The sequence below is a fragment of the Apteryx mantelli genome, chromosome 6, assembly GCF_036417845.1.
Source record: "Apteryx mantelli isolate bAptMan1 chromosome 6, bAptMan1.hap1, whole genome shotgun sequence".
Lineage (NCBI taxonomy): Eukaryota > Metazoa > Chordata > Aves > Apterygiformes > Apterygidae > Apteryx > Apteryx mantelli.
Window position 1 is genome coordinate 20,155,368 of NC_089983.1, and position 22,593 is coordinate 20,177,960.

At 37.9% G+C, this 22,593-nt stretch overlaps 1 protein-coding gene across 1 annotated transcript in view; it reads right to left on the reverse strand.

Annotated features, from left to right (window-relative positions):
- Window positions 1-596: 596 nt before the first annotated feature.
- The window catches only part of COL3A1 (collagen type III alpha 1 chain), a 54,848-nt gene continuing 32,851 nt past the window's right edge, over window positions 597-22,593 (reverse strand). Inside the window, exons 15-51 of the mRNA XM_013960568.2 lie at window positions 21,987-22,040; window positions 21,389-21,487; window positions 21,220-21,264; window positions 21,003-21,101; window positions 20,156-20,209; window positions 19,912-20,019; window positions 18,629-18,682; window positions 18,408-18,506; window positions 17,331-17,384; window positions 16,888-16,986; window positions 16,673-16,726; window positions 16,506-16,559; window positions 15,917-15,970; window positions 15,508-15,561; window positions 15,276-15,320; window positions 15,089-15,187; window positions 14,878-14,985; window positions 14,291-14,344; window positions 13,213-13,266; window positions 13,054-13,107; window positions 12,357-12,410; window positions 11,972-12,079; window positions 11,738-11,791; window positions 11,168-11,221; window positions 9,527-9,688; window positions 9,301-9,408; window positions 8,212-8,319; window positions 7,759-7,812; window positions 7,458-7,565; window positions 6,779-6,832; window positions 6,559-6,666; window positions 5,271-5,324; window positions 4,953-5,060; window positions 3,990-4,272; window positions 3,279-3,466; window positions 2,839-3,081; window positions 597-1,756 (exon numbers count right to left, since the gene is read on the reverse strand). Coding sequence (XP_013816022.1) covers window positions 1,610-1,756; window positions 2,839-3,081; window positions 3,279-3,466; window positions 3,990-4,272; window positions 4,953-5,060; window positions 5,271-5,324; window positions 6,559-6,666; window positions 6,779-6,832; window positions 7,458-7,565; window positions 7,759-7,812; window positions 8,212-8,319; window positions 9,301-9,408; window positions 9,527-9,688; window positions 11,168-11,221; window positions 11,738-11,791; window positions 11,972-12,079; window positions 12,357-12,410; window positions 13,054-13,107; window positions 13,213-13,266; window positions 14,291-14,344; window positions 14,878-14,985; window positions 15,089-15,187; window positions 15,276-15,320; window positions 15,508-15,561; window positions 15,917-15,970; window positions 16,506-16,559; window positions 16,673-16,726; window positions 16,888-16,986; window positions 17,331-17,384; window positions 18,408-18,506; window positions 18,629-18,682; window positions 19,912-20,019; window positions 20,156-20,209; window positions 21,003-21,101; window positions 21,220-21,264; window positions 21,389-21,487; window positions 21,987-22,040 — 3,390 coding nt within the window. The 3' untranslated portion in view covers window positions 597-1,609. The remainder of the gene's footprint in view (window positions 1,757-2,838; window positions 3,082-3,278; window positions 3,467-3,989; window positions 4,273-4,952; window positions 5,061-5,270; window positions 5,325-6,558; window positions 6,667-6,778; window positions 6,833-7,457; window positions 7,566-7,758; window positions 7,813-8,211; window positions 8,320-9,300; window positions 9,409-9,526; window positions 9,689-11,167; window positions 11,222-11,737; window positions 11,792-11,971; window positions 12,080-12,356; window positions 12,411-13,053; window positions 13,108-13,212; window positions 13,267-14,290; window positions 14,345-14,877; window positions 14,986-15,088; window positions 15,188-15,275; window positions 15,321-15,507; window positions 15,562-15,916; window positions 15,971-16,505; window positions 16,560-16,672; window positions 16,727-16,887; window positions 16,987-17,330; window positions 17,385-18,407; window positions 18,507-18,628; window positions 18,683-19,911; window positions 20,020-20,155; window positions 20,210-21,002; window positions 21,102-21,219; window positions 21,265-21,388; window positions 21,488-21,986; window positions 22,041-22,593) is intronic.

The window sequence follows — 22,593 nt, forward strand, 5'->3', positions numbered from 1 at the left end:
ACCACCAAAAGTACTGAGGTGATTGCCTTGCCTTGAGATTGGGCTAAGATCTGCGGATGACTGACTTACTTAGTAGTACCTCTCCAGTGGCCGTACACAATATCAAGGTGATTTGACTGGCAGCTTTGTCCAAATGGTAGTGCCTCAGGGCAAGTAAATAGTGTAGTAGACTCTTAGGCCATTTAAGCTGTCATCTGGAAAGATAACAGCCTGCTTATTTAGATCAAAGCAGCTTTTTGTTGTTCTTGTTGTTGATGGCATCTTTTTCTTAGGGCGATTCAGTTCTTCTACTCCCTCCAAATAGCTCTGTTCAGGTACACGGTACTATTTTGGATTTTGCTGTCAGCGCTGAATCTATGATGATAGTCAGAGATGCTCATCAGGCTTGAAAAGATGAGCTTCTGGAGGGAGAGGAGCAGCAAGTAAGAAAATTTCACTATATGATGCCATAAACTGCTTCCCGTCCTTCAAGTAAAATTACCTTAGAAAAAATCAGTGAAAATGGTGCCAGTGTTGAGGCCTGCCTTATTAATATGTTTGAGGAAAGAGATACATACAGCAAAATTTTAAAAAAGTCAGTTTTATGGAACAACAAGGAGTTTTAAAAAGATATTTTATTATGTGTCTCTGTAAGGAATAGACCAACAACCATATAAAAGCTTACAAAGATGGTTAACCTTCAACACTATAAATGTGTTAACGTGACAAAAGTAGTTCACAATTTTTGCACCTTTTATTGACTTTTACAGAGTGAAGGGAGAAAGTTCTCAAATATGACATGCCAATAACAGCCTATGACAGGAGACATTTACAATTGCTGTTAATCCTTTACTTTTTTTAAAGCAAGTCAAATAACCCTGACTTGCAGAGTTAGGAGTGAAAAATACATTAGCACCATCACGTTAGTCTTTTACACTTCCCTAATTTTAGTGGTCTTGACCAGCAATGACAGGAAAGTAGAGAAGCACCTTTGATAACAGAATACAATCCAACAATAAAATTATGGTGACTGTTGACATTAAGGTATTAAACTCTTAAAATACACTGTACTTTTTCACAGCTAATCAGTACAGAAATACACAATTTTGTACCAAATGATTCCACCGAATTGACCAATAGGTCCAATATGTTTTGATTGATTTGTTTGATTTTTGGTGTGAATCGTTAGACACATCCCAGTTTCTGTCCATGTTGAGGTAGTTGAAACAGGGAAGTCTTTCTAGCTTTATGGACTGCATCTTAGAAAGGAGGGTAAACTTTGGTACTGGGAGCAATCAGTGCTTTATAAATTGGCTAACATTCAACTAATAGAACACAGTGTTGTTTTATTGAGTGTTGAAGTTTTTTTATTATAGCACCACGGAGACATGTTTTGAAGATGGAATTTGGTGTAAAAAAAAAAAAACAGCAAAAAGCATTTTTATTGTACTTTGTGTAATAGCAAAAACATTAACCCTTGATATCAAATTAATTTTTCCCCCAGAAATTTTCTTAATAAATAACTGGGATACGGATGGTCACCTGTACTAGCTGACAAGTTTAAAACAAAGGAGCACAGTTGGAATGTGAATTTGTTTGCTGGGGTTTCAGAAAGAGCAAGATCTTTGATTTATAAGAAGCAGACTGGGCCAATGTCCACACCAAATTCCTGATCAGGACCACCAATATCTATGGGTGCAATATCAGTCACAGGCAACCTCATTGTCTTGCGTGTTCTGTATTCAAAGACTGTTTTACCCCATTTGCCAGTGTGTTTCTGTGAAATTAAAGAGAAAAAAAACATGTCAGAAATCAGAGTTGGGCCATATGGAAGTTATCGTACAGTTTACTGTATTCCATACTTGTTTTTCCCCATATAATGTGCTCTTCCCCACAATATGAAAACTTTTATGCCCGTTAGCTCCTTAGAAATGAATACGTTTATAACCATTCTTCATTTCTGGTCAGCCACTGGACCTTTTATGCGAGACATTGTGGTGTTCTAGCCCCTCGCTGCTCAGAAAAGATGTGTGCCTGTGGGCAGCAGAGTACTCGAGCTGTGCCAGCTCTCTGACTTAGGATCAAAATACACTGTGTGCTGGGAGACTGCACAGATGGTTACTTTCTTTGGAAAGTGGTTTTGCTCCTGGGAAAAAGTGGTAGCAGTAATGAGGTAGCTTTTCATGTTCATATTAAAGAAATGGCCACAAAGTAGATACATTCATGCATCCTTAAAATGCAGTTTTTGCAGTATATGTTGGTGTCTGTTATGCTTTTGGAACCTTATACAACACCATCTGCAATTTCTGCTTCCTGCTGTTTATTTTTTACAGAAAAGGCTGCAGATGCTCCTAGACAAGCATGCTTTTAGATTTGACTGTTCCTCTTTGGTACTTTCTGCTGCAGTAAGCAAGGCACAGTGACTAGCAATGTTCAGGGCTGAAAAATGCCTGTTTTTGCCCCTTCCCATAGTCATCATCCATGTGACTGGTTTGAAGCAGCTAGCCTTGATCTTTTTGCACAGCTTGATTTACCTACTACTGCTCCTAGTTTTAGAGTTGAGATGGGGTTTGGATCAAAAATTGGTCACTGTGACTTCATTGTAGGCCTCTGTCTGACTTGGGCTCAAAAGAGAGGAGATAACTGTAAAGCACGGATTTAAATAGCAGCTCACCTCACTTTCTACGGTTGCTACAAGAGCCACACTTTTGGTGTAACGAATCTACATAACCCCAATTAGGTGCAACTATGTCCTTTCTTTACCCAGGTCATGCAAAGCTCTCTCATCGATTATTCAGGGTCTAGTCCTCTAGAGGAAATCAGTTATTAGATTATCATCCTAAAATCTTGTTTACTTACGGTACAGCCATCCTCCAGAACAGCATATGTGAATTTGCTGTTTCCTTCAGCCTTGATCTCACTTTCCACAGAGCTCATCAGTTTCAGGGCTTTTTTAACATTTCCACTGTCTTGATCCATGTAGGCAATGCTGTTCCTGCAGTGGTAAGTGATGTTCTGAGAGGCCCGGCTAGAGAGGATCCTGAGGAACGCCAGCTGAACTTCCGAGACGTCCTCTGGAAGCTCAGGATCTCCATAGCTGAACTGCAGAATACAACACATAAGCGAGATCTTTGATTTAGTCATGTCTAGGGGCTGCTAGTGTAGTAACTATTTCACCCATTAAATATTAGCATGGTTTGATTCCATAATATTGCTTATTTCTTGGTAAGTTACAATGTATGTGAGTAAAATATATGTACTACCCTTTGGGCTGCTTACTGTGGTGGTATAGTTCTTACCTGGAAGCCTCCATTCATAGCTTCTCCAAACCAAATATGTTTCCTTTCACTGCTTTGACTGGTCCACCAGTTTTTCCTTGGCACAGTGCTGGGGTTAGCATTGAGGCATGTCTCGCCAGTTTCCATATTACAGTATACTTTAATAGCATCCATCTTGCAACCTTGGTTAGGATCAATCCAGTACTCTCCTATGGGTGAACAAAATATTGAAAGGCTTACAATATTTGGAGAGAAATTCAAATGTATGATGTGAGGATTATCTCTCTTCCAGATTCCTGAACCAAATTAGGAAGTATGTTATTTTTGACAGAAGAGATGCCACAGAAAAGAGTAAGATGATATACAAATAAACAAATATGCTCATTTGAGTAGTGTAAGGTGACTGACACTTGAAATAAATATAGAACTTTATTTTTTATAGTTCTTATCCAGAAAAGGATTTAAACATATACTTATATATATGTATAATATTATACTTACTTATAAGCACAAAAGGAGCAGAATTGAAGTCTGTGCATATACTGTGTATATGCATAGTCACTTGAATATGATTATTATATCTATCATCTTTATCATGACATTTTCAAAAAAAAAAAATCCCCAAACCAAAACTTTTTTATAGCAGATCTCTGCATTCCAATACTTAAGGACAATAGTATTCAGCAAAAATCAAGATCTGCTGCCATTGGTATAAATAAAAAGCTAACATACCGCTCTTGAGCTCAGGATGGCAGAATTTCAGATCTCTGCAGTTACGAGCTGGATTCTTCCGTGACCCATCAGGACTAATGATGTTTTCAATCTGGTTGTTAATTGATTTCATTGAAGATATAATGTCACCCAGGTTTATCTCATTTTCTTTTGGCTCATCTCGATATTCATACCCATAGCCCGATGGACCTTTTTCACCAGCACCCATGCCAACCACACCGCCGCCACAACATGGACCAGGAGGACCAGAAGGACCAGGAAGACCGGGTTGGCCTGGTGGACCCTGAAAAATAAAGAACATGATGCTGAGTAAAGAAAGATCACAAGTTCAAATTAGCAGTCTGTGTGGACCCTAATATTAAAACACATGAGAATTCTCACAGAAACATTTATTTTACTTACTAAATAACGCCATTTATTAGGTATGAACATTTGTTAGAGATCCTGTCTTCCTAAACTTGAAATTTTCTTTTCCTAATTTTGTCAGACTGTGACTGGCCTTCTTCTATCTGGACTTTGGGAAGGAAAAAGAACCTTTTTCACGAAAATCCAGAGAATGGCCATTCCTTGGCTTTAAAAGAAGTACCATGAGCTGTGCTAATGACCTTTGCAGTGTTGGCTTCCCTAGAGGTGTGTGGAAAACTGTATCCCTGTTCTGTAGCTTCTAAAACAAAATGGGAGTCTGTGATCTGAAGTAAAGAGTTCCTACTTTCCCATTGTACATGGAAAAGGTCAACAATTATGTGGAACTAACACAAAACCCAGTAAATCAATAGTTACACTGAGCTATAACTGATTTGTACTTTTTTGGACTTGGACACAATGGGTAGATACCTCCTACCACAAACTCGATCCCTGAAGTACAAAATGCTCTGAGGGAGATATTTAAATGGGGGAGAGTCCTATTTTTAATGAGCAATGTCTAAAGTATTTGTTTACATGGAGTGTGCACAATTTACTTACTGCAGGGCCACTTTCACCTCTGTTACCACGCGGGCCAGGAGGACCAATTGGACCGGGGTAACCACTTGTACCATCTTTTCCAGGGGGGCCAGCTGGTCCTGGGGGACCCTAGAACAATGGTGAACACATATAATATGGTCAAAATCGTTTACAAGATAATCTCAATTTTAGAAATGTTTTGTGAGAGATTTCAAACATTTCTGTATGATTTATCAGGCGTTTCCTTTTTCTTCAGTAGTTGTCTGTTAAGATCACCATATTTTTTGTGTGCAAATACTCTGAATCTTACAGTTATACCAAATAGGGAGTTTTTCTTACCCTTGCACCTGAAGCTCCTGGACTTCCAATTGCACCCTGTGGACCCAGAGGTCCCTGTGAAGAAAAGATAAATGATATACTTCTCAATTTGCTAGTTTGCAGCTAGCTGGATGTACCTTAAATGAAGACAATGAAAACATCTTTAAAATTATATAAAAACACATCATTATAGAAGATTGTATCAGATATAAGAAAGAATGATTGCCATTCTTTAACCAGAAAAAAATTATCAAATGCTCTCTAAATGAAAAAATATTAGTAATGGTTCTCATTCAAAATGCAAGAAAGCCAGCTGACTTCAACAAGCTTTGGATGAAATCTTATCTATCTTCCTAGTTATACTCTCCAAATGCTGCAGTTTTAATCATACTACCAAAGTTATTTAAAGAATTTGGCAAGCATCAACATGTTTAAAAGTGCATTAAAAATTGCTGGTTTATTTATGGATGTGCCATAAAGAACTAAACCATACATTTAAAAATGATTAATCATATCACTGTCATAATGTAAATGAAGAAAATTTATCAGATTTAATTTTATTCATGATATAAATAAGACAACAGGGTATGCTGTGTTGTTAAACAGGTTGGTATTTACGGTTAACACTTCCATCTTTTTGGCATCACTGATAGAGCACTAGATGAATTTTGGTTTCTTGATTATCACTTATATGAGAAGAAGCTGTGCTGTCATTGTTCTTTTCAATATAAATCCCTCTTTAAATTTTGACCTGTCATAAATACCTACGGTGTGCTGTCTATTACCCTTCAATTATTTTAGCTATTAAGAATTGTTCAAAATGGTAATGTCTGTTTACAATTCAGTTGTTCACAAAGTTTACAGTTTCATACCCATTTGGCCTAATTTTAATTACTGTAAAAGATGTGTGACAAAAGAGAAATATTTGGACTCTGAGTAGCTTTTTCATAAATTTAGATGTATGTCTAGCATAAATTTCTCATAGACATAGATATTTCAACCCCTATTTCTATCTTTGACAATTTAATCAGGAATAACCTATGAAAATGAGTGTAAAAGAATGTTTGTTCCAGTCAAAGAGAGAAGCATAATTCAAAGGGATTTTAGCAAACCCAGCTTTAGCTCCTAGCAGCCTCTTTATTTATCCTTATTTTAGGTTGAATCAGGGAACCTGGACCTCTGAATACACTTGACAATCAAAATACACAGGTTCCTCAGTAAATTAGCTAAGCCTAATTAGGTACCTGGAACCCAAACCACAGAAGATAAGAACACAACTGTAATTCCCCAAATAATGCAAAATACTCACAGGAGGACCAGGGAGGCCAGGGTTACCAGGAAATCCTCTGTGACCCTTTATGCCATTGCTACCTCGTTCACCAGTTTCACCTTTATCACCACGAGGACCTTGAGGACCCTTTAGAAGTAGATTTGTAATAAAAGCAATATGTAAAGAAATAAGAAAAAAAAGCCCAAATAGCAGAAAATAGTGAATATATGATATCACAAATACTTTAAATAGGACTTACAGCAGGACCACGAGCACCAGCAGGACCAGTAGAGCCAGGAGGGCCAGGTGGACCCTGTGACATGATAAGAATAAGATGGTATGGATCAGTTGCCATTGCCTAGATCACCTTTTTATTTCCAGATAAGCAGTATGGTCAAAGCCTAAAGCTGTTCAGAAACTAGGGGGAGCTTCATGCACTAATTAATCAGCTTTATCCAGTTCATTTTTCTATCAGTGTTTGTTCTACCCAGCTGTTTGTCTGCACCAAAACATGCCCATGTGCATGACACGTAGTTCTTTCTGTGAGGTGCTCAGTGTTCAGGCTGTGCTGATGTCAGCATTTCTTGGAAATAACTTGAAATCTTCCAGAGTGCTTAACTCCCTTAGTTACATAACATAGCTTGTGCTGCGTGGGCATCAGATGGGATGGAAATTAAGATAGGGCCTTGTGGGACGGTGTGCTTTTTGGCATCCTAAGAAGCATGTGGGTTTTGAGCTTAATCTATGTACAGTTATTAGCAATATAAACTGCGACATCTTTTCCCTCAGCAGTCTTGTAAGAGAGGTCCTCAATGCTAAGAAACTGACAGTAACAAATGATGGTAGCTGACTATTCCAAACTTACTCACACTGCATGAAATGGACTGTGCATGTGAAAGGTAAGTAAATAACCAGTAAGTTATTTGCTTTGGTCTTACCTGAAATCCTCTTTCACCAGCTTTTCCAGGTGCACCATTGTTACCTGCAGGTCCAGGGTGACCAGGAGGTCCAGGAGGGCCAGGAGAGCCACTTTCACCACGGTCACCCTGCAGATAGATAGAGTCACGGTTGACAGGATAAGGAATTTAATAGTTTATTGAACTACAATATAAAGTGTATATTCAGTGGAGGTTAAGAGATGCAAGGAACAAGTCACATGGCACAGAATTATTTACATATCTGGATATCTCTTTATAACATTTATTTGGCAATCTAAAGATATTATTGGTGGTTCCTTACTTTGCCTCCTGGGGATCCATCACGTCCAGGCGACCCATCTGAGCCAGGGTTACCCTGGAAAAACAGGGTGGCACAGTTTATTTATAAGATGAATTATGAATAGACAGAATGTTTTCCACTAAGCTGAAATAATGCTCATCAGAACAAGAGAGTTTTCAAGGAGGAAGAGTTCAAGGAGTTTGAGGAACCCATAAAAGGTCTATCAGACTTGTATTATTTTACAAGAGTATGGGCGGGGCAGTCTCTTGCTCGCTTCCAAGTGAGACAGAGACATGGTCCAAAGGTTGTAAAAGGTATAGCAGAGAGAGCAGGCTACACCATCTTACATGAGAATGTAGGCCCTTGCCCATCACGCATTTCAGGGAGGCTTTGTGAACCTTAAAGCATATTTACTCCCTGATTCTCCTGTATGTAATTCATAAGCTAGCAGGAGGATCCAAGACATCCACTCACATCTCTACCAGGTTCTCCAGGTAGACCTCTTTGTCCAACAGGACCCTGTGGACCGGGAGCACCCCGTTCTCCTGGGGCACCATTGGTGCCTGGTCTACCGTCTTCACCCTGAACAAAAAGGAAAAGGATTTCACTGAAGATAATGTGCTTATAAAAACGCCATCATACTACACAGCTCTAATTAAATAGGCAGTGATCATAAAGGAGACCCAATATTGTGATGGTCCGGTGTGCCTTTGGTGATAGCAAGTATTTGGAAGAAGAAGGAGAAAAATTTGTCCAAGCTGGTTTCTTTCTTGTTTACACCGCACACTCATGACAGCTACAGGTACTTTTTCCTCCCCTTGGTGTTGCACACACTGCTATCTATCTGGCTCACTGTCACGTACATTAAGAGGGTTCTACACAAATAGCTAGTAAATATTCATGCAATACCATTGAAACTGGTTGCTTATTGCTTTGTTAAATACAAAATAATAAGCAGGTACTGTCACTTGTTATGTGCTCAAAAACAATGGCCAAAGCAGTTAACAAAAAATGCCAGTCTATCACAATATTAGTGATAAAATAAAACATGCCGCACACCTCCTTTTCTTGAGGGAGGTGAAAGTATTTTCATATTTGGGTTATAATATTTGGGCAAGATATATACCGAGGAATAATCAAAGATAAACAGCCAACAGTGATGAAACTATTAGTGAAAACTTATCCCAAGGAGAGTTATCGGGCAATTACCCTCTTAGTGTAGCTGATATATATAGAATATACTTCTAGATAATCTAATCCAAGAATCTTGGTAATACAGGTTAAAGACAACCTCACATACCACAGCTGTTGGTTACTGGACATTTTAGAGCTTGATTTTATGGATATAAACCCAAATAACTGTAAATTCTATAGTCTCTGAAATAATTCAGAAGAGTGATCAATTTTCACTTATCCAAAAATCCTATGAATAAAAGAAAGATTATGATCGTTAAAAAGTGCTGCACATTCATTACTTTTTGTAACTCCAGACTATTTCTAACAGCGGAATTAGATTTGTTGCATTAGCTTTGAGGATGATTGCTTCAATAAAGGCACTCTCACCTTTGCACCTGCCATACCAGCTGGACCTGCTGGACCACGCAGACCTGGTAAGCCTGTGTTACCACGGCCACCAACGATACCTTGAGGACCTGGTTCACCTGGCGCTCCCTGTTTAAGAAAAGGTCAGTTCTGTCAATACGCCGTTGAGCCTCTTTTACATTCTTATTCTTGACAAACATAATCACAATCTATTGATACAACAGTTACTGGATAGACGTGTACATACCCTTTCTCCTCGTGCACCTGGTGGCCCTTTTTCACCTGGTGAGCCAGGCTCACCTCTTGTTCCAGCAGGCCCCGGACTGCCAGGAGAACCAGCGCTACCAGGGGGTCCGGGAGGCCCATCCTTGCCTGCAGGCCCTGCACTGCCAGGCGGACCTGGATTGCCCTAAATTTTTTTTTTTTAAAAAGAAGAGAGTGAGCAATATCATCTGAACCAGTATCACATGCTTACTGGTGTTGATCTTTCCTCATGAAAGCCAGCCAGACTTGATTCATTGCCTAAAGGTGGATTTAGGGCCCAACCTTTATGTACCTGAATCTGATCTGGTTTTATATAGAGAATTAATCCCTTCACCTACAGCTTTTGAACGCCTTTTAAACCAGATTTTTTTTTTTTCTCCCTTATGTCTGGATACATGGTTTTCATAATGCAACAAATGCACATTTGGGATGCCCAATGTTTGTAATTTCCCCACCCAGGGGAAATTCTTTATCCAGGGTTCTGACACAGAAACTTCAAACAGTAGCAGTCCCAGCTGATTTCTGGAATCACTCATGCCGGATACCCCTATTTATCCAAGACACACTTTTGAGGTGGTGTCTTAGACATGTGCAGAATGAAATGTTTTTCATTAAAATTCTTAGCTTAGCCAATCAATGGAAAGAACTGCATTGGCTTTAATGGTACCTTAAATAAAATTCCTGGTTTTCTTATTGTTCAGCAGTATTCTAAATTGCATCTGTCTGTAACCGTAAGACAGAAAATAAAAATCTGTTTATTCAAATCTAAAAGTTTTCTTATTTCATATCTCAGTGTTACCATACAACAATAGAACAATTATAATTTTTATTTAAAAATGTGACAATCCATTGTACTCTTTGTCCTTTCTTAATTTTTGAAGAATCAAAAATCAGTTTCTAATTTTTACTATGTAAAAGTCAAAAGTAGGTGCATGTTGAACAAGCAAATATTATTATGGAACAGCTTTTCTTCATGAACAGATAATGCATAAAATACTGGAAATAGTTGAGGTGCAAGCATTCATTTTTATAGAAAGACACTGCAGACTAGACAGGTAGATTAAACTTCACTTGTGGACCACATCACAAGAAAGGAGCTTTCTGCACCTTATTCATTTTAAACTCCTCTGTCCCAAGCTAATTAAATCTTATGCTATTCCATTCTCCAGATAACTAAAACCAACCTCAAGAGTGATCTACAAAATGTAGTTTTGAAAACTGTATTGGGGCAAGACCCTGAAATGAATATTTCTTGCATCATAAGAGAGCAAGGAGAAAACAGGATGTCCTTGACCAACAGAAATACGTTAGGACCTGATCCAAATCCCAGGGTAGCTGGCAAAAGAACTCCACTAACTTCCATGGGCTTTGGAAAGCAAATCCTATGAGAAAAAGGTGTACCAAGATAGTAAGTGAAAGAATTGCTGTCCCAGACAAGATAAGAGGAGAATAAGCCTGCCTTTGCATTTTTTTTTTTTTTCCCCTACAGCCAAATATCATATTCAGGATACTTTTGCTTGTATTGTATTTATGTCAAGGTACATACAGCTTTTTACAGTTTAATACAGTAATATGTTTAAATGCATCTGTAATATAAGAATAAAAGAATGGTAAGACAACTTACGTTGTTACCAGGGGGACCAGGTAGACCACGAGCACCAGGGAAACCAGCAGCACCCTACAATATATCAATGCTTTTAGTTGTCAGTTTCTGAAGATCAGAAAAAAAATGTGAACAAATTAATCTCTATATGAAAGCTGACTTTGGATTATATTTAGCTGTTTTGCATAGAACCTGAATTACATTTCCTGGAACTGAACATGAACTTCAAAATTGTAACTTTTTTTTTGCAAGAGGTGGTTTTGTATGTCCCTCAAAGGTGAACTAATGGGCTCAGAGAAACTGGCAAAGATAGCATGTAAATCTAATAACAACAACTGTTGAGATAAGCCATTTTATAGCTTCAGGTCATTATCCCAAAAGCTATTTTGGCACTTCACATATATTCAAACCAATGGAAGCCAGATCACTAAATACCTCAACCTTAATTACTCCATGTGGAATATTTTGATTATTCTTGAACACTTGAATTATTCTTGATTAAAGTCACTGAAGTTCTTGTGCGTCATTCACAGAATGTTTGCTGTAATAAACAGAGCCATTTATCAGTGACTAAGTCAAGGAGATACTCACAGGTCCTCCAGGAGATCCACGTTCTCCTTTTGTTCCTTGGGGACCAGGTGGACCCTATATGGAAGGAAGCAGATACAGTAACATGACTTACTTGAAAAACAGATAAAAAAGTTATAGAAAGTGCCATTAAGTTTCAAGCAGTTCAAATGCTTGCACTCAGACATGGCAGTGACCTGAGGGAGGACTGAAGCAGCCTCTCTTCATTTGTAGCATTGAGGAACAGTCAATACTTACTGGTGCACCAGAACCACCTTGGGGACCTGCAGCTCCGGGGGGTCCAGCCTCTCCTCTTAGACCAGTCGGGCCTCTTTCTCCTTTCCCACCAGGTTCGCCATTTTGGCCCTGTAGAAAAATTAAAATGCATACAAGTTCTGATTTGTTAAAAGTCTGCTGAGATCATGCTGCCTTCCTTTAGTATCCCTTACTATGACTCAAAAAACGCAGACAATATCACAATGTGTGACCAAGTACAGAAAGAGCAGCAAATGTAGTGAATGTATGTAGTGAACATGTAAGTTAAAGTGTGTCACAGTCAGTCTTTCTAAGATGGTACTGAATTTAAGAGAAATGAAATACAACCAATAATCACATTTAATTGCCTTTAAGTATTCATACTTACAGGAGCTCCAGGGAAGCCAGCAGGTCCTGGGAGACCTTGTTCTCCTCGCTCACCCTATAGAAAACAATATGCCAATGATGGAAAATGTTAGAAAAACAATTTTCACCTATGAAGTCTGAGGACATTCTCATGCATATAGCTGAAGCTTCTCTGTCATATCAATCTTTAGAGGAAAAAAAAAGAACAGTTGCTCCTGAGCTCTATAGACTGTTCAGTAATTATTTGATAATTATCTAATATGTGACAAACTGTTCTCAGTTATACCTGTATAAAGTCTCAGTATAATCTATGGTGTTCCCCATATACAGCTCAGATTGATGTTTTACTAGTCTGAAGTATAAATATAGCAGTATGATATTTTTAAAAGTTTACTTAATTGTAAGACAGAAATGAAACAACAACAAAAAAAGACATCCCTGTGCTCTGTTCGTGAACCACTGCCCACTGCCCCTTGAACCGCTTGCCCTGAACTGTCACCCCAGCAAACTGGTCCCTTTACAGCATTAAAAGTATTGATTTTCTGAAGTTCTTAGCATCTGTAAATCCCAGGAGTCAACAGGAGCTGAATGTGCTTTGTCTGACTTGAACTCAAGCCATATATGTTCTTGATGATAGGAAAAATTTACACAACTGATGTCTGGACCAGGCTAGAGGAGCTGCGGTAAGATTACGATGGAACAGAAGTACTCTTACTTACAGGACCACCACGGACACCCATTGGACCTGGGGCGCCTGCTGGACCAGTCTCTCCCTGCAAGAAACACAAATGTTCACTACATAATTCTTTCTCTTCCAAGGAGACAGTCACTAAGGCGACTGTTTACAGCATCACACATCACTACAGAGGATATTTTACCTTATCTCCAGGTGGGCCAGCAGGACCAGGAGGGCCGATGGGACCTACATTACCCTATACAATTAGAAAATAACATGTTTTGTATCAAAATATGACAGTGTTAATTCATCTATTATGGTCAGCTTAAACATGCTGCTAGAGGTATTTAAAGGAAAGTAAATCTACAATGCCATTGTGTTATTCAACTTGGTATTTTGGATTGCCACTTTGCGATCCAACACTTTGTGATGCGAGAGATCTCTGACTGATTTCTCATTACTTTTTCCCCATACACAGTTGATCCAAAGCCATCTTAAGTTAATAGGTCTCTTTCAATGATGCACAATGAAAGTCATTCATTGGCCTAACTTGTCGTACATACACTTTATATATATTTTTATTTATTTATTTATTTATATAAAAAACTGCTCTGTATTTCTTCAGGATGGTTTAGACATCTCTTGACCAGCTCCTTGACTTTTTTCCTTGAGAATTTAATATGTATCTTATACTTTGAAACACATTTTTTATCCTCCAACTCAAAAAAGCCGAGCTTTTATATTTGTTCTCCCTCATTATTTCAATGTACTTGCATATACTTGCTTGTATGTACTTGTTGGACATATGTCTATATTTTAAGCACATATTTTATGTGTATATACACTATATGTATATGTATAAATATATCATATATAGTATGCTGTAGAAATATCCTGTATGGGAATCCTTACAAACATGATGTCTTTTTGTGCTCTACTACAACCAGCATTTTCCTCCTCAGTCAACTAGATTAAGGAAGCTAGGAGCATTTTTCCTACTTTTATACTGGTGCTTTCTCTCCAAAACAATCTCCTACTGTGTTGTAGCCTTCCACTTGCAAAAAATTTTATTTTATCTACCCAGGCAGATACAATCACAAAAACTAGTATTAAATCCGATTTAGTTTACAAACCAAATTTGTACTCCCAGAATGAAATACAATGAGATTAATACTTTACATCACCTAGATAATATTTATTCATTGTAAGTTTACTCATGTTGTAAGTGTAGACTATGTGAAGCTAATTCATAAATTGTTAGACCTTCAAAGAGTACTCACTCTCTCTCCTCTTGCACCAGGAATGCCATCAGCACCTTTGCCACCAGGTTCTCCCTATCAAGCATAAGACAAAGAAAGAATAAAAACAATGCAGAGGAAAGCATCCTAAGAGTATCACAGTAACTAGATTTTCTTACTGTGGTCACACAGATCTAAAATTGAGGATGACATTCCACCGAGTATTCAGTGTCAGATACTGAATACTTTGATGCAAAAAAACCAGTTAATTCATAAAGGTGTCCATACCATGGGCAAACAGTTTGGCACAAACTATTTTCATTGTTTATTAGCTTCATTAGTACTGTTTTGATTCACCCCCACACACACACACACCAAAAGATCTAGCATAGCAGAAGAGGTAGCATAGCATTTTTAATCTGGTTTAATATATATTTTTGAACATATATAGCCCACCTATCACTGCTAAATCAATAATACTTATGTGTAATCAGCACCTCTGAAATCTGGCCAAAAGTGAACATGTAACAAATGCAGTGCATTGTGGGAAGCTAAAACAGAGTTAGCATAAAACTATCAGTGTGTGTGTGCACACGCGTGCCAGTGTGCGCGTGCGGGGGGGTTGTTACCTTATCCCCTTTTGGTCCAGGACTTCCAGAAGCTCCTCTTTCTCCTGGCATTCCTTGTAGGCCAGGGAGTCCTGTGCCTCCAGCAGCTCCAGGGGGTCCAGGAGGCCCCTAAAGAGTGACAAAAAATAATTAGGAACTCCCCCTCAGAAAAACAGAATATGAACCTGAATGCTGCACATGATAACTGGAAAGTATGCAAGTCTGTTGGTACCTTGGCACCTTCTGAGCCAGCAGGACCTGGCCCACCTCTTGCTCCAGGAGGTCCTGGAGGGCCCTGTGCACCACGTTCACCTGGAATACCATTTTCACCCTGCAATAACAAAATATGTTACTCTTTGTTCTCAGGTTCTTAGTTTGTTAATTCATTTATATATTTATAGAAATGTTGTATAAATTACCTTAGGGCCTGGGAATCCGGGTCCTCCAATTTCACCTTTTGGCCCCTGTTTATGAGAAAATACATGTAATTCATCTATGCGCTTCACATCATAGTAAAACTGCACTGTGGTTGGCACCCTGTTTCTCTCATCTCTTATTCCCTAAGGTAGACTTGGAAAGGCAATCTGGGAAGAATTGTCTTCCATGTGTTTTTCTTCTCTTTTTTTGGTGTAGAAAAGATGTATTACTTACCGGTTCTCCAGGCTTTCCATTCTCTCCAGCTGGTCCTGGTCCACCAGGCAATCCCTATATGAAGGAACAGTACCATCTTGTAAAAATCTATGGCACGTAGACAAAATACACAGTTTCCTAACTGGCAAAATTTTTTTGACACGGAGATGCGTATCTAATTCAATCTAATCCTTTATAATGGAGGAGGCTCTAATTTGATAGCCAGAGGTTTGTGTGACATAATCCACTGAGCCAGTCCTCTCATTTGTAATCATAAAATACTGGGCAATCAATTTTGTCAATTGGTTCATCTGTCTTACATCAAAACACGACAGCATGCGTCCTAATCAGATATTTAGATGTCTTCTTTCTTTTTTTGTTAGTCCATTAAAAAAAAGTCAGAAAGCAATAAACAACAAATACGGAGTACCTGGAGGCCAGGTGAACCTGATGGTCCTGGTTCTCCTCTCTCTCCAGAAGCACCCTAAGAGGAAACAAAGAAAGAAACCAAAACCATTTGACAACATTTGAACACATAAACACTTCCACATCACCTCTACTCTAAGCATCCTTATCTCAAATGGAAGACAACATTGCACAGTCCTAAATCCTAATGTATCTTGGTGTATTGGTATGTACTCTTTTCACTCTAACCATTAGATGTAATTCAGCCAAGATATTTATCTCACAGGAATACCTGACACTAGTCTGAACTGCTAGCTCTGATAAAGTTGAAAGGAAACACTGTATATCTCAATCTGAAAAGCTGTAAATTGGCCTTTAATTTCAACTTACACCGGGCATATCTGCCTCAGTTTTCTCATAACAAAGTAGCGAGTATGTATTTATTAAAAAAAAATGAGGAAGAAGAGCTCTGCTATTTCTGTCTTCATAAAGAGATATTTCTCTATATTATAGAAAAAAATATTTTTTCCCCAAAATTCACAGACTCTTTCCATAGGTGATAGACCAGCTTGGCAATAATTGATGACTGAATCTTACTAGAGTTCTGCACTTACAGGAGGTCCAGGAGGACCTGGGAGTCCAACATCACCATTCTTCCCAGCAGGACCCTACAAAAAGTCAAAATTAGGCTGTGGTTATGGGTTGATATCATTTTTAGGTGACTGACTAAAAAAAGGATATTCTGCAATATTATTGAAAATAAATGATTAATGAAACTTACAGGTGTTCCAGGTGGTCCACCAGGGCCTCTTTCTCCATTCTTACCTGGTGCACCCTTACAAAAGAGAAAGATCATATTTAAAATACTTTTTCTAGTCAGGATACAGTAATTTAAAGCTGCAGCACCAGATTGTCCCACTGTAGAGCTACATCAACTTATTTTAACAGTTCACCAATCAAGGATAAGCACAGAATAAGTGGAGAAATCATACTAACCTCATTCCCCTTAGGACCAGGGAAACCCATTACACCTGGTTGACCACGTGGGCCTGCTGGGCCAGGTGGACCAGCACGGCCAGATTCTCCCTGCTGACCCTGGGATAAGCAGAAAAGAAATGAAGACACAGCATTCGTTAGGTGAAATAAATGAATATCCATGACTCAGGGAGCTAAGGCAAGGTCAGGCTAGCAACACTTCCACTCAGAACTTTGTATGTGTTTTGATTTTCAACTAAGCTCTTCTGTATACTCTGTATTTCCAATAATATTAAATGACAAGATTTACACAATGCTATTACAATGAGAAAGCACATAAAGTGCTTTGATAATTAAAGCAGAAAAAAGAGACAATGAATCTTACTGTGGTCCACAGCATTTGCTGTGGGATCAAGCAAGGTCAGTAAGAGGACTGGGATAAAATATTTGCACAGTGTACGTACTGGAGGGCCAGGTTTCCCATCACTTCCAGGACTTCCTGGAATTCCAGGCAAACCCTGCAATTGAAGGAAGAAAAAAAGGTATTATTATTATTATTATTATTATTATTATTATTCTTTTTAAAATGTGTATTATTAGGTCACTATATATAAAAATACAAGTATTTTAATTATATGCCTGGTTTTAAGCTCTTCAATAAAATCCTCTTATTTGGGGGAAATAAAATGGAGAAAGCTAACAAATTCATTTGTTAGGAGTTCTTTCCCTTCTCTTAGATTCATTGTAGATAATCAAGGCATCAGACATTAACCACCACACAAAAACTCTGTTCTTTCATTATTTGGGAAGACAACTCATTTCAGAGGGTAAAATCAAGGAATGAAACAATTTTCACTGTCCCTCTAGTTAAGAGCAACACATATGTTAATAGCATATTTTTAGTAACTTGTTTTATAGTCTTTATATTCTTTAAATGTGATTATTTTTGTTATATTTTAAAATTTATTCATTTTCATTTCTAATAAAAACCTGTTTAGCTCCCAAAAGCCTGTGTTCAGAATCAGTAACTGCTGACTTTCAAATTTAGATGTGCTGCTGTCAGCATTTGCTAATTCTTTGTATACCTCACAAAATGTTATTACATTCTGTATCTATTATACCATAAGTTATCTCTGAAAATCACTGAACGTGTATTATGAAAATCTGACCAACCAACATATTTGCATTATAAAAGACAAAATTTGCTAAAATATAAATAGACTACACAGAAGATCATCCAATGATAATTCACGTTAAAGCCATATTCTCATGACAGTGCATGACATAGTCAGAGAACTGTGGAACATGTTCAGCTCCATATAAACTTCCTACATTCACTTGTTACAGATGTTCTCTGAATGCTCCATGTTACTGCATGGTTATTTATTGCACTATGAGCATATGTACTTTACTTAAAGGAAGCAATACTATCACTAGAAAAATTTTATATTTGGATTTATCTATCATCTGTTGTATCAGCTCAGATTAGGAATCTCTAATAATGTTTATCAGGTGATTTTCTTAGAGAAATTTTGTCTTACTCTCATTCCTGGAAGACCTGGGCCTCCGTCTTGTCCACGCTCTCCTGGAGTTCCACTTGGGCCAGGAGGACCTGGGCTACCACGTTCACCTGCAGGACCCTAAAAAATAGACATTGAAATTCACATCAAGTAAATAGGCATCATTTTGAACCTGAAATTGTCCATTCAAATTAGCATGGATTCCACAGAAGTTTGGGGTGTTTTTAGAGGAAGACTCATACCTTTTCACCTGGAAGTCCATTGCTACCTGGTAAGCCACGGAAGCCAGGGGAGCCCTGCCAAATAACATAACAAAATAAGGATTATAGTAAATATGCCTTAGGTAATAGCAAATATTTTTTCTGAAGTATTTACCTTTAGACATATTATGAGAATTAATGAAAGAAATACATGGAAATGAGATTTCACTTTGGTAAGAAAGTCTAAAGAATATTTTTTCTTTTTGTATATAACTCTCCTGTTGAAATCATAGGTGGTCCTTCATTTTATTTCAACAGGCACTGCATTAGTTACTTTATTCATAAGTGGTTTTAAAATTCATACCAAAAACAAAACAAAAAAATCTGTCTTGAAGAATTATTTTCTTCTCATTCAATACAGAAAATAGCTGTGTTGTATTATTTTAATAACTATATTTACTATCTTCATTGTTAACAAGAAATTTAGCAATAAAATTTAATTTGCAGCCCAATTTATATATTTAACTTGATTTATCTGTTCACTGTGCATCTCTGCTTTCCTAATAGCTTCTACAAATGCTGCAACCAATTATTAAACTAGGAGTTATAAATAAGTCAGTTCAACTTCATTTGGTTTAGATGGGAACAGAAAATTAAAATTTGTATGAGGTTGTTGCTATTTATCTTGTTCAATAAATCAATTAAAAAATTCCTTTGTGAAAACACGCTTTGTAAAGTTATTGAATCTACCAGCTAAAAACAGTTGGCAATAAAGACACTATTGACATATAAGACCTATTGACAAAATTGTCATTATTGATATTTAAAATGTATTGACGATAAAGATATGTTCACATAAAGGCAAATCCTGAAAGTACAAGAATTTGCTCTAATTTCATTTTCCAGAGCTGAAATTTTGTGATAAATAATTTTTAGCTCTTTGTATTAATTAACCAAAAGAAAGTCCTTCTGAAAGCTGTATATAAATTGAAAAAAATTTTTTTTGATCTCCCTTGTAGATCTCACATTACACGGTTCCTTTTCAGCTCAAAGCTTTAGATAGGACAACCAGTTATTTAAGATCACTACTTCCGCACTATCGAAAAATGAAATTATTTTGGACTGAGACAGAACCAAGCTGTGCAATTCAGATTAGGAACTAATCTGGAATTTTCCCAAGATTAGTAAAGCAGTTTCACATCTGAAATTTGTCCAGAACATATATAGAGCCAAATTTTCCTTAAAGTACTTTGAATACCAGATTTTGATATCTCCCTATTAACTGAAAATGTATCTAGTGTGCAGCATCCTCTATAGTGGCTTACCCTTTCTCCAGGTGTACCAGGTACGCCATTCTGGCCTGGTTCACCATTTGCACCTCTTTTGCCTTCTTCACCAGGAGGTCCAGCAGCACCTGGGGTGCCATTTTCACCCTGGCAACAACGACAACCAAAAAACCACAAGTGAAGTTAGAAGTCCTCAAAAGTAAACTCCTGGTTTTGTATGGGGGAATGACTGAGGATTCAGACTTCCTGGGAAGGTCTCCGAATACATTCTAAAATCACTTACTCGCTCTCCTTTTGGGCCTGGATCTCCTTTTGCACCATTCTTACCAGGTTCTCCCTAAACAAAAGAAAATCACACTAAAATGATGGATTGCATCAGGATATTATTCTAGGGTTATTAGAAAGTGCTCATATACTAAGAAATAGATACAATATCTTTCAAAGTATTGACTCATTTTTATTATTTTACTCTCTGCAACAGAATTAGCAGACTTTAGTTGAACCTGGATGTGGAACGTATGGGGCTCTTTAAAAAGCCAGCCTAGAAAAGAAAGGATGAGATCTTAAACGCGACTATATTGACCAAGTAAAACTGCAGGTATGTTTTTGAGCAGTTTCAGAAATCAATGTGACTTTTGCTTGAAGTCACTGAGTGTTTCTCTGAGAAAGAAATTCATGTGGTGTAAAGCTGTCAGGAGAGAGCATACTGGGGTAAATGGCAGTATAGCAGTATGTACAACTCACTGGGTGTAGGGGCTATAGACTCAGGCCCATGGGAATTTACAAATTTAAACAGGTGAAACTGGGATTTTGAAATCACAGATTCTGTTCAGGGCAGCCATTTTAGACAAGTTATTGTTTTGTTTTTTTCTTTCTGATTTAGTAGGTAACAGAGGAAAGCAAATCTTATCATACTTATGTATTACCGTTATATATAATCAAGATACAAAATAATGTGTGAAAGATAAGTATGTTATACATTTATAAAAACAATTGCATATCATTATTATAAAATAATATATTAGACCATCTCAAATGAATAGGCAGATTGAATGGTGTTTTTTAATGGTATCAGAACTTCTTCCAACATATCTGTTTGTACAACCATGTAATGAGTATTAGTGACTCACCGGAGAGCCTTTTGCTCCAGGATTTCCACTTGTACCTGGAGGACCGGGAAGACCACGGCCTCCTGGCAAACCAGGAGCACCAGGAATACCAGAAGGTCCCTGCAGAGAACCAAAAGATGCCAAGATGAACAGAGCATGGCATTGTTGGATTCTACTTGGTCAGAATGGTAACCCTCACCAACATGTAGCAAAAGACAGTGACATAAAAGGTACCCACCATTTCACCCTTGTTGCCAGGGCTTCCAGCTCTTCCAGGAGGACCCTGAAAAATAAAGGAATAAATAATTGATGCTGCTAACCTAGTGCCCTTAAACCAAAGGATTCATAGGGCTTTGTGAAGAGTAGCTGGCAAGGAGTTTCCAAGTTCTCAAGTGGTGTTTACGCACCTGAGGCCCAGGCGGCCCAGCATGACCTTGAGGACCAGGTTCCCCTCTCTCTCCAGGAGTACCACTAGCACCTGCAGGACCAGGAGGACCAGCTTCACCCTATGGAAAAAACAGTGTAAGGGGAGAATGAATGCATTTTAATCTTGTCTCCAGTGCAAACAGCGTTAGCTTCATTGCTTCTTCCTCTCCTGGGGCATCTTTGGATGATTTAGGAAAAGGGCTGTTACTACCATCACCTGAATGCAAGGATCAGATAAGCACGGCTTGCATAACACTGAGGTACATGATACTAAGGCATGCCAGAGAGTACATGCTTCATGTTTCCTCTAATTGCTGACAGTTCAGTTGAGCCCCTCCCGTAATGTGACATAAAGCACGGGGTCTACCACTTAACTGTGTTTTGGGGTGGGTACTCATGAGGGTGATGAAGATAGTCTTTGTCTCATGCTACATAGGAAGATACATCAGTTCTAGCCTTGCAAACACTGCAATAGCAGCCAGAGGAGAAGAATCCATCTAATTAAGATGCATAGTAACATAAACTGGCTAACTAGAGAAAGGAGCAAATCCTATGTTAGTACACATCTTAGCTGGATACCTTAAAACCTGGAGAGCCTGGAAATCCTGCAGTTCCAGGGGGACCTGGGGGACCCTTAAAAAGTGAAGGAAATACTATTAATACAAGAGGTAAAAGCCATATGGAATTAATCTTAAGTTAAAAAAAGTCTGATTATGAGATTTTTCTCTGAATAAGGAAGCACCTGGCAAAATAGCAAATATAAATCATGCTATAGAAGATGAAGTTTGGCTAGTCTTAAAATATCACACCTGCAAGTTAGTTACCCTGACTTTTATGTGTTCAGTTAAATTTCTGTGTTTTAAAATTTAAAAACATGAAAAAAATCATTAAAGAGATAAAGTTATGAAAAATGGTCAAAAGTTGATTTTAATTATAAAAAAAGGCGCAGAAGGAAAAGAAGCCAATATAGCTGTTACACAGACACATGGACACAGTTATGTTTCTGGGCACCTGGAAAATAAAAACTTTTGCCCATCTCAGGTGCCTGATAAGCCCATTCAAAACCTGATCTGTGTAGAGAATAGCCATTCTCTTCATCAGTAAGTTCTCTGAGAATGATTTAGTTTTGCATTCACACGTTTTCTGATTTACAGCATTAAAACTGTCTTATTTTCAGTGTATGATT